The sequence below is a fragment of the Crinia signifera genome, chromosome 5 (genome assembly GCF_055691185.1).
Source record: "Crinia signifera chromosome 5, ASM5569118v1, whole genome shotgun sequence".
Taxonomy (NCBI): domain Eukaryota; kingdom Metazoa; phylum Chordata; class Amphibia; order Anura; family Myobatrachidae; genus Crinia; species Crinia signifera.
Window position 1 is genome coordinate 88,394,461 of NC_139221.1, and position 12,422 is coordinate 88,406,882.

The 12,422-nt window shown below is 43.4% G+C and overlaps 1 protein-coding gene across 5 annotated transcripts in view; it reads left to right on the forward strand.

The window, feature by feature from the left end:
* The window catches only part of MTCL1 (microtubule crosslinking factor 1), a 176,724-nt gene extending 166,715 nt beyond the window's left edge, over positions 1-10,009 (forward strand). For 4 of the 5 annotated variants that reach the window (XM_083187622.1, XM_083187623.1, XM_083187624.1 and 1 more), the window contains one exon: positions 8,957-10,009. In XM_083187622.1, the coding sequence (XP_083043748.1) occupies positions 8,957-9,124 (168 nt within the window). In that variant the 3' untranslated portion in view covers positions 9,125-10,009. Of the gene's footprint in view, positions 1-1,108; positions 1,167-8,956 lie in introns of all 5 variants that reach the window. The other variant, XM_083187625.1, reaches the window with a different exon arrangement.
* Positions 10,010-12,422: the final 2,413 nt, after the last annotated feature.

Consider the following 12,422-nt stretch of genomic DNA (forward strand, 5'->3'; position numbering starts at 1 on the left):
ACCTGCCATGTCACAAGCTGTGTTTGAAATATGACAGGTAGGAGCTGATTGGCTGGTTGGTTATCACTTTTCATTTTATCACTTTTCCAGCTTAGTACATCTGGCCCAATAAGTGGTCTCAGTGCTGAACAAGGGAGCAACACACATTTAGTCATATTTTTTAATCTCATTTACTTTGTGAAGTCCCGAGCAAAATACTATTTTGTGAATCCACATCTCTACAATAAACTTACGATCCACAAATCTCATCTATCTAAAATATCCTAAGAAAAGATTGTGACACCACACACACACTACAGATCTCAGGCGCTGCTTTTGAAGGAGCATCGGCAGAATCATCGTACACTTTCTGACCGATATTTTACCCTCTGAAAATATTATGCTGCACATGAAACCTGGGGTGAAATGTAATAGGATGAGAGATTCAGAAAATGAGAGATTTGGTAAGAAATCTCCAGTGTTTTTAAAGCAGCAATCATTTACACTGCAATATCAAACTGGTTTTGCAGTGTAAATGATTGGCGCTTGAAAAAAACCAGGAGATTTCTTTCCAAATCTCTCACTTTCTGAATCTCTCATCCTTTTACATTTCACCCCTGGTCTTCAGATACAACCACTTTTCTTCAGATACTGTAGACCAGTGATGTCAAACTCATGGCCCTCCAGCTGTTGTGGAACTACACGTCCCAGCATGCCCTGCCACAGATTTTAGATAATGGATTGCTAAAACTGTGGCAGGGCATGCTGGGACGTGTAGTTCCACAACAGCTGGAGAGCCATGAGTTTGACAACACTGCTATAGAACATAATCAAAAGTGCTAGGCACTAGCATTCGAAAGAATGGCCTGAACATTGTGTAGGTGTGTACATAGTTTCATGTGTACAACATAAATCAAACTTGTCCAGAAGTACCGCACAATATGATTGGCTCCCTGTTGGTAATAGTTAATGTACTAACCCTATATATTTCTATTGCTAGTTACTCTTGCTTGATAACCTGTATTCTAGAAACGTGTATATGTCCGTCTCTTGGAAAGACAACTAATGCTGATTATTGCTTTTATATCTATTTCAATCTATTTGCTTTCTTTCTGTCTATTCTGTCTAGAACCAAACTGTCTTACTAACTGCCCCCTGGGGACTGTAACTATACCTGCTACACAGCTGTAAGTTTCCTTTTACTCCTTGTTACCACTTTTTCTCTTTCTGCAGAACTTTTGATCACTATTTAAAAACAGAGCCAAAAGATAAATGTATATGGATGTGATGTATAGCAATTATATATCCATCTAACTGAGTAGTCCCTGACTGGGTTTGTCCTTCTCTGTGTACATCCAACTTTTACTTTAAAAGTCACTATATTAAATATAGATACAAACTGCCCAACTGATATTTATATCTTACAAGTGCAGAGAAGCTTTACTAGCATAAATGCCGATCAGTCTATAAATGATGTCTTAATAAAGACTTGAGATAATAAAAGTAAAAAATATATTATCCTGTGTTATGCAGGCTGTTAGGGAATTCCTGCCAGTCTGCCTGTATGGATTCAGTACTGAATCCCGGCGGTCGGGATCCCGGCGTTCAGAATCCCGACAGCCGAAATGCCGACAAGGGGGGACGTGGATCGCCCCCCCTTGCGGGCTCGCTGCGCTCGCCACGCAGCGGGCCCGGTGCCTCGCTACGCTCGGCACACTAATTTATTCTCCCTCCAGGGGTGTCGTGGACACCCACGGAGGGAGAATGTGTCGGGATTCCGACGGTCGGGATTCCGGTGTCGGGATTCTGAACGCCGGGATCCCGACCGCCGGGATTTTAACTGCATCCCGCCTGTATTTTTCAAGTGGAAACCATTTACAAGGCAGAACAACCCTTTTGCCTTGTAAATTATTGCCGTTGTATAAAAAAAAAAGGCAGACTGTCAGGCATTCCCAAGCAGCCTGCCTCTCACATGCTATTACATTTTGCCCTTAGTATCAGGCAGTATCAGGCCATTTGTAGGAGTTGTAGCAACATTAGTGCCAGATAAATTCCTTAGCATCCTATGAGCATCTTATTGCTTTCCTGACTCTGATGTGCAGCATTCTGATTGGCTGCTATGGGGGTTTGTGTTTGTTTCTCCATTTTGCTTCCTGCTGCACATTTTCATGCCCCCAGTTTTCTCTTTCCATTCATTTGTTTGGCTTCACAAATTATTATTGTAGCATCTCAGTTACATCCATAATACATACATACATAATAACAGTCATTTCATTATCTATCCTTTCTTTATCTTATGCTGTTTTTACTTTTCAAACATTTTTGGAGTTATAAACAAATAGTTCAATATTATATCTTATATATTAAAGTGCTATAAAATGATTCCAGCGAGGATTTCAGTAGTACAGAGCAATACTGTATGTGCGCAGCTAGTTAGTCGTAGTTCTGATTTCTTTTTATCATGGGTCATTTTTTATATTACATTTTTTTTTATAAATATGTCAACGAAATGATGAGTATGAATAAGATGGTAAGGGGATAAATTTACTGGTATTTGGTCACATTGCCAACACTTACCATGTCGCCATTCATTAGCATTGATGTTCTATATCCTAGTGGGTGGGAGCCAGGGTAGTGGTTTATGTTCCGACACACATCCCTTTTGCCACAGGGAAGTGCAGTGGTGGCTGTGTCCAGAGAGGCACTGCCACTCACTGCGGCCATCAGCCGGCAATACCCCCTTCCCCCTTTCGCTTACACCCCCTGCGGTCGCCGCTGACACTGCATACTGCATACCTGCGGTTTTCCTGCATATCACATTTTGGACCTCCCCACCCATTGGCTGCTTCACAAAGGGCAGCTCTTGTCACAATAGCTGCCCTTTGCAATACTAATCGCATATGTTAGAGCATACAGTATGCGATTAGTATCATTGCGGTACCCGGCAGAGGGGGCAGTAAAGGACCCCTGGAGAGAGGTGACATGCAGGGAGGGGAGAGCTGTGGAAAAGAGGAGCCTCTAGAAGCTTTATTGATAGGAGATGCTGTGATTGGTAAGCAGCTGGATCTGCTGTCCAATCACAACAGCCCCTATCAATGAAGCACTTCAAGAAGTGCCGCATTCACCATTGATTTTAATGGCTTTTTTTTAGCCCACGACCTTGCCCCAGCCCCGCCCCCCCTCGTTTCATACCCTAATACACTTGTTTGGGAGGCACGCTTATCGGTGCCTCCCAAACTATTTTACAAAGAAAATACATCTGACACAGAATATGTGTCAAAGGTATATTCTTTGTAGTATTGTAAACAAAATGACAGGGGAAGCACTGCCTCCCCTGACTGCACGTCCCTGGTGTGCCAGCTCTGTGGGTGCTAAGGCCCTGCCAATATGTGTGCTGCCGCTAGTAATTGTCTATGCATGCTATATAAGGATTGGGGATAACTTCATCACTCCTGATCGTTTTAAAAAGTTAGCTCTTATTTTACAAAAAAAGGTTTGTGGAAAATTTGAGAACAGATGAGAAATGGTCTGGATCGTTTGGTTTTGGCTTTCAAACTAATTCAGCCAACTGTTGTTCAGCCAACTTCAGGCTGTGAATGGATCTCACTTCCATACATTATGTAGTGTATGAATACGCTCCTATTATCGCGCAGTCGCTCCTGCCCATCTCCCTGTAAGCTGCACTATTGTGCAGTGCATGGCCAGCTGTAATTTCCCCACTCATTGACCATTATTGGGTGGATTCCACATCATTACTGAGAATATATTGATATTACTATGCAGTTGATGTAGTTTAGGCTCGTTATAAACCACATAAATGTAAGCGGGATATTCAGAGTGGATCATGCTTGTTATACACGGAATCTTGTCCCACAACTATTATTCACTCTGCCATCAGTTGTTACTATAGGCCTGATTCAGGCCCGCTCTTTGGGCTGCAAATTCGCAGCCTGAGCGATTATTAAATGACTGCATATGCGCATTGTACATATTGCGCATGCACAAGCTGTATGACCGAAGGTAGCAAAAGAAGGCTGATTGACACCCTGCGGGCCTCATGGGGCGTGCAGAAAAATGGGCCCCCAGAAAATGCAGGCGTTCCCTGGCTGTTGGGAGGGAGGTCCACTGACGTCATCAGCTTCCTCCTTCACCCCGCGGTCTTCGCAGAGCTTAGTGAGTCCTGGCTTACACAGCGCTGCGAGTGGGGAGAAAATCATGTGGTGGCGTTTACCTGATCGCTGGCCTCGAAACACACAAAAGCTGGTCTGAATCAGGCCCAATGTCTTAATAACAACCATTGCGGAGTGAGAATAAGCCAGGGGTAGGGTGGGCAGGTTGCAAGTGATTTAGATTTGATCAAATGCCGCACGATTATACTGACATGACCATTATGATCTCTTTAGAACAGAAGAAATTCAAGGATGATATTTTGAATTGTTCCTTGATCATATAAATGAGAATGGCATAAAATCAAGGTCCTGCTTAACGGACTCTGTTGGGTCTTCTGATTTCTAGTGAGAGAGCAGTGGTCAGGTCAGATGCTCTGTAAAGCTAGATCACTTTATTAGCCATAATTACTGGTAATATAAGAACCTTTTCCGGTACTCTTTACCTAGAACGGCGCCCGTCGCGGGCATCGCGGGTACATTTATGCCTGCCCGCGACGCGACCGACGCGATGCCCGCGATTTTCCCATTGAAAACCATGTTAAACCTGAAAAATCGCGTCGGTCGCGTCGCGGCCGGCCATAAACGTACCCGCGATGCCCGCGACGCGATGCTCCCGATTTCCCATAGGAAGCAATGTTAAAAGCCGCGATGGACCCGATTTTAGTGTTAAATGCCTCAATCCACCCGATTTGGCCATAGGAATCAATGTTAAATGGGCTACAGAGCCCATTAACCCTTAAATGTCCCCCCAAATTTTTAACGCCACCCCACGATCAACGCCAACCCGAAGCGTGGCGAGCGCAGCGAGCCCGCGAGGGGCGGCGGTACGCGTCCTACGACCTTTTCATGCCCTACTATCCACGTCGGCGTGGAGTTGAGAATAGAATAGTGTGGCGAGCGCAGCGAGCCACCGAGCCCGAAGCGTGGCGAGCGCAGCGAGCCCCGCGAGGGGACGCGGATACCTTCACAGGTAAGCGCGTCCCCTCGCGGGCTTCACAGGTGTCCGTGGCCACGCGGACACCTGTGAAGCCCGCGAGGGGACGCGCTTACCTGTGAAGGTATCCGCGTCCCCTCGCGGGGCTCGCTGCGCTCGCCACGCTTCGGGCTCGGTGGCTCGCTGCGCTCGCCACACTATTCTATTCTCAACTCCACGCCGACGTGGATAGTAGGGCATGAAAAGGTCGTAGGACGCGTACCGCCGCCCCTCGCGGGCTCGCTGCGCTCGCCACGCTTCGGGTTGGCGTTGATCGTGGGGTGGCGTTAAAAATTTGGGGGGACATTTAAGGGTTAATTGGGGCTATTTGGGCTCTGTAGCCCATTTAACATTGATTCCTATGGGAAAATCGCGGGCATTGAGGCATTTAACGCTAAAATCGCGGTCAATCAGGCTTTTTAACATTGTTCTCTATGGGAAAATCGCGGTAATCGCGGGTACCCGATTTTGATTTACCCGCGATTTACCCGCGATTTACCCGCGATGCCGCGATTACCGCGATTTTACCCGCGATGCCCGCGATTTCAATCGTGGGCGCCGTTCTAGGTAAAGAGTACCCCTTTTCCATTTATATTGCACATGCACATTGATATAAACACATGCAGATTAATGCGTAATCCCTCGCAAATTGAATCAAACCACTCCTATATGTGGGCTGCATGCTGTATGTGAAAATATTTTTAAAACAAAAATAACAGAAGCACTCACCAAATATATTATAAATAATCCTAGCAGGTCCTCCTTCTGTACTGTACAACAGGGAAGGTTAATTAAATGTATTGCAACATTTGGTAAACTGCAACACAGTCTTCTGGTCTGTCCTACTCTGTCACTCAGAATTCACATAAAACATGGCTCCTGGTTTGAGGCTCATCTGCACACTGGGAACACCCCCACCAAGCATGTCAGCTATAAAACACCTAGACAAGCATCTGACACAAGTTGGATAAATTAGCAAACATGGGATCATGAGAGAATGTGATCAAAAAAGAAATGAATCAAATAAACTAAAGGCATCAGTCCACTGCACTCGCCATTACTCTAGCTGGGGTGCATGTAATGTGCAACCACATTGTTTACACAAAAATCACAGAAGCTCAGTCCAAACTGTTTCTCTTTACATACTATACTATACTATAAGCAGGAAACGTTAGTTACAATTGTTGCATCATTAATGTTGTTTGAATTCTTGCTTGTACTATGTGCATGTGGAATCGGTACATCTGTCAGAATGAACTTAGGTCTACAGTCATTAGGTCGACCCCATTAGGTCGACTGGCAGGAAGGTCGACCTGATTTAAGGTCGACATGGGCCAAGGTCGACATGACTTAAGGTCAAATTTGCATAAAGGTCGACATGATGAAGGTCGACTGGTCATAAGGTCGACATGGGGTTTTCACTGTTTTTTTTAGCCGAATGTCGACATGGACACAGTTGGCAATGAGAATCGGACCCTCGCATCGCTCGCATCGCTCGCAATGCATCAGGCACGGTGGCTCGCTTCACTCGCCACAGCTTAAATAACCTCTTCCACGCCCTAGTGGATGGTAGGGCATGAAATACCGCCTGCTGGCACATGTCGGCTCAAAAAACAGTGAAAAACCCCATGTCGACCTTATGACCGGTCGACCTTCCTCATGTCGACCTTTATGCAAATTCGACCTTAAGTCATGTCGACCTTAAGTCAGTCGACCTTCCTGCCAGTCGACCTAGTGGTGTCGACCTAATGATTGTAGACCTAAGTTCATTCTAATAGATGACCGCTTCCTGTGCATGTGACGCAGCACAAAAAGTATATATTCACTGGTACTGGTGATTTTAAATGGAATGGTAACCAGAGGTGGCTGCTGGGCCAAGCGTATAGTGCATAGGGGAACCTTTTAGCACATATAAACATACGTGTTATCATGTATGTGTTATATATGCTGGCTGTTTGTACCGGGGATTGGGTACGCTGAGTATATCTGAAGCCATGTGGCACCCAGGATTAAGAAAAAGGTTTCACACACTCCTAAAGCCCAGGATCCTGTGAAACAAGCCAATGGGACAGTGAGGACAGGCTTAGAAGGAGTGTGTGAAGCTGGGTGCATACTTGATCCCTGGGGGAACCAGCCAGCACATGTATTACATGCATGATAACATCTATGTTATCATGGCGCTGGCAAAGTATCAAGCAGTGAAAACAGTGGAGAGTGGACGGGTGGATAAGTTGCCCTTAGCAAGCTTTGAGGAAACATTAAGTACATTCTTTAAAATCATAGCTGAGGATTGGTTGCTATTGACAACTACCCCACTCTTTTCCCTGCTTGATACATCACTCCCATAAACTGCTGCTGCCTCATGATTATTTTATGAGCATCTCATGTAAAATGGCTGATGATGCTGGCCCGGTATGCAGAATTCAGCATTGTTCCAATGATCTGTCCTGATTACAGTAACATCATTATACATATTCTTTCATTTGTGATCAGATTTGTTTTCAATAACATAATTCAGTCAAACAACTCGCTCAGCTGTACTGGAATCCGGACTTCTTACTTTGTTTGCATACTCCAAAACTAACATCATAATACTGTTTGTGTCTTCATCCTTGTTTTGCTGCATAATTCCAAATATATGTGTATTCATTGTGGTGTAATCTATGTATCTTTTGTATCACTTGTAACTGTCTTGTTCTTGAATTTCGTCATCCATGGAGGTTATCCATTAAATTCATTTTTTTCTTCTGTTTATTGGGGGGGGGGGGGGGGGGGATTTATCAAAGCTTGGAAACAGATTAAGTGGCTAGAAATAAAGTACCAACTAATCAGCTCATAACTGTTATTAATCAAACACATGGCAGGTAGGAGCTGATTGGCTGGATCACCATTTATCATACACAAGTTTTAAATAGCTATCACCCATTGATAAGTGGGCCCCATAGCCTGCAAAATGACAGTTAGGGGCTGACTGGTTGGTACATAATCTCTATTAAAGCTGTGATAAATATTCCCCATTTGTCTGTAAAATTGTTACAATAATACATAATTATTAATGTGTGTCCTAATTGGATAGAACTAGTTATAAATTGTGTATCCATCATTTAACCTATGGGGATAGAAATAGTTATCTTATTTTTACAAAGTTTTACAAAGGTGTAAGTAAATACTGTGGTTGTTCCTTAGTATGTACCATGTAATGATTTCATAACATTTAATCAAAGACAGGTGTAATGCATTTTTTGCCATAAAATAAGTAATACCTTTGAGATGCCCTATCGCCCCAAGACTTCCGCTTAACCCACTTTAAAAGGGGAAGATTTATAATCCAACCCTGCTGTGAGCGGGCAGAGTTGATACTCTACTTACTCAGCTCTGGGAGGGCAAGGTTTGTACTCCGCCTACCCAGCTTTGATAGGGCAGGGTTGATACTCAGCTTACTCATCTGTGATAGGGCAGGGTTGATACTCCGCCTACTCATCTCTGATAGAGCAGGGTTGATACTCCAGCTACTCATCTCTGATAGGGCAGGGTTTATGCTCTGCCTACCCAGCTTTGATAGGGCAGGGTTGATACAAAAATTTTCCAAAGATGTTATTGTGTCCATGTAATGCACTCGGTATAGTCAAGTTTAACGATAGTTGTTTTTTTTTTAATATATAACAATTTCACTTTATTCTAGAAAGAACTTTGCAAATGTAACTTTAATAATGTAGTAAACTATTTCCCATGGTATAGATTTCTGTTATTATTTTGTAATTTCTGTATCTTGATTGCACCAATATGAATGCTAAGTGGAATCATAACGTCCTTTATTCTCTATTTTGTTGCAAAGGAACTGCCTTGTTCCACGTTAGCTCCATCCTTAGAATCCAGCTTCTCCAGACCAGAGAGACCAGCGAATCGACGCTTGCCTTCCAGATGGGCTTCACATTCCCCAACTGTCTCCCAGGCTCCATCTATTGCTAATCTAAATGAGGAGCAGGAAAACAAGGACATATAAGCAAAGGGAAGGGAAGACTGATGCCATCTTGCATGAATTACCCATCACACAGTGTGTGTTATTCCAGATTCATAAAACTCAGTCTCTGCCAATAGAGATCAGCAGTCCTCTACCACCTAAAGAATGATATGTGCAATTGCTGAATGTTTGATCTGTGAAACATGTTTTCTATTGTGTTTCTACTACCAGACATCGAATGTGCCTGTATGAGATGAAGTCTGTGTTCCCATCATCCTTGCTTATTCGCTGACAAATTTAGTGGCACAACCACAACGTAAGAAAATGAATGCTCTTACTCTCAGTACTGACTGTCTTTCCAGTTGCTTTGTATACTTCTCTTTTACATGTATCTTTTTTCTTTTTTTATTACCCATCTGTTTAGTCTTTTTGTATTATTTGTACAATCAGTGCTACAACATGCATAGGATGATCAAACGCTTCATATTATCTGAAGCTGTAGTGAAACCAACAAACCAATCACTTCGCTGAATTGAAATGTATTTTATTAACGAGGAAATACTGTCAAAAAATGTCTTATCACAGTGACTGTATGCAAATAAAGACGTATCGGTAGATGATACGGGCACTTTAGTGCATGTACATAATTTCTACCCTGTACTGGAACGTACCATCCTCCACAGGAATGAATCCGACTTTTACTGTAATATTGTTGTGAATTTATGTACTGTAATTTTATTGTTTAGTTTTTCATGCACTGATGACACAGGAAATTCATTTTTAAATGACTGTTCACCAGCTGTGTATGTACCAATCTCTGTGAAGTTTCATTGAATAGCCAAGGCGTAATGAAATGCAATGGAGAATGCTCAGAGGTATGTACCAGGCTGTGCTGACATGAAAATTAAAATATTTAACGTTTAAAGAGATATTTACGTTTGTTTTTTCAATTTAATCTCCTGAGTCATACATGCAATTACTGTAAGTGGGTGTCTCCCATAAATCTATTATTATAGCTAAATAAATGATGATGTAGTTGACACTTTGGCCTCAGGGGCGAATTTAGGGGTCAGTTCACTTGGAACAGCATTGTCGCATCAAATTACTGCTCCCTTCTCCCTGCTCATGTCAGAGTCCTTCCCAATGCTGCTAGACCACCAAACAAGACCCAACCTCACTCTTCACCACCTCCTGCACCACACTTTACTGTCCTTTGATCCACTCTCCCTCACTACCAGTTGCAAAATATAATAAATCATAAAGATGCCAAAAAAAAAAAGAATTACCAACTTCAACTGGCTGTGCCACCACTCTGCAATTGCTGCCCCTAGGCACATGCCCTAAGTGCCTAGTGGTAAATCCACTACTGTCAGGCCTGTTGTGGGTAATCACATTTCTACGATGTTATCTTGTTGTGTCTTACTTCTGAGGCCAGTATTCAATACCTCAGATTCGCCGTAGTTTACAGCGAATCTGGCATTTCTCTGGGGTAACGGCAAATTTTTTCTCTGAAAAAACGATTCGCCCTATTCACTGGAGACAATTCACTGCAAGCGAACAGCAAATGTCTAACGATTCGCCGTGTGCGATTCGCCACAATTCGCTGTTGTTTTTCAATGGGATTTTTAGTCCAATTCCCCAAGAGTGTATTCAATGCGCAAACTGCTTTCTCCAGTGATTTTCGCCGTGATTCTCCGGTTTGCATTCGACATCTTTTAAAGGTGAACTGGAAAGTGATCTTTTAAAATAAAGGGTTTTTTTGTTGTTGTTTTTTTTGTGTCAAATAATCAGAATTTTTTTTTTTTTTTGTGAAGGGGCATGCTATTTTTATTCATGTTCTTGAAGCACATGAATATATATTTAATTTTAATATTTTTTTTTTTTACACATTCGCCAGGAGTCGGGAGCTGCTCATTACATATTCATATATTCACTTCACACTGCTCCCGCTCATTACATATGCACAAGCGGGAGCAGTGCAGCAGCTCCCTACCCGTGTCCACTGCTAGCTCTCCCGGGGAGGGGGGGGGCAGCTTCTGCTGCCTGTGTCCCCAGGAGCCCTTCTTCTCCCCCCAAACATTCTGGGGCAGGCAGGGAGGCTTCCATCTCCTTGCCTGCCGCCGTCCCCCGGCTCCCTGCGGCGAACTTCGCCGTCAGGGGCAGCGAGCCCCTGCAGCGTTGAATAGGGTGACAGGGAGGGCTGGCAGCGTATGCTCCAGCCTTCCGGAACCCTGCGAATGTGCAGCAAATCCTAATCAGGATTCGCTGCACATCGCGTAATTTATCATTAAATACTGCCCTGAGTGTTGATAGATTTCAGTTCCAAGGCTCAGTTTGTGAATCCAGTTACAAATTATGGGTAAAAGTAAGCTGATCTTAGACCTTTCTCAATCATCCTACTGTGATGATTACTATCCCTGTCATTAACTTAGAAAAATGCAACATCTTTTTTTAAAGTTCACTTTGTATCACTTTAAAAAGTTATGACTGGAATGTGCTTAGATAAACATTGTCCATGGCTCCCCGGCCAGATCACTACAAGCATTGGCTTCTGTGGAGCAGTGCCCTTTCAGCCTCTCTGTCTTTTGCTTGTCCAATGTCTGTTCTGCTGGTTTTGAGCCAGCTGGACTATTCTTTGTGGGTCCACTGCACTGAAGAAGCCATTGTTCAATATCTGGCATTGACGAGAGTTGAATCAGATGTATACACAATGGGTAAATGGCTGTATACGTGCTATAAACCAGCAAATCTGTTTTGCAGGTTTTCCTACAAGCAGATAAAAGGTATCTCTATGGTTTTTGTTATTATTTATTTACAGTTGAGCACTTGTTGGTTTTCTTTATTCCTAACCTTGATGGTTACTATGTGCCACCACATTTCCAGACAGTTAAACTGTCTCTAAGCTACTTTTATGCTTTTAGTGCTCAATGCCTAAATCCTGTGCCAGCAGGGTACATCCCACATTGGGGCAGATGTATTAAGCCTTAACAGGAGATAAATGCAAGGGTGATAAGGAGAGATAAACATCCAGCCAATCAGCTCCTTACTGACTTTTTTCAAACACAGCCTGTAACATGGCAGTTTGCAGGTGATTGGCTGGACGTTAGTCTCTCCTTATCACCTTTGCATTTATCTCTTGTTAAGGCTTAATACATCTGCCCCATTGGGTGAAGAGAGTGTAACACCTCAGGATTTTAAAAACAAAGACTAGTTCAGCGAGCTTGCTGTGCAGTCTTCAGCCATCTTTAACCAAACTATACCGGAGCCTTAGCAAGCGGAGGGGTATCAACGCTTTAATCTGAACTCCTGTTGTCAGGACTTACTCTTATCAGCAACTCAG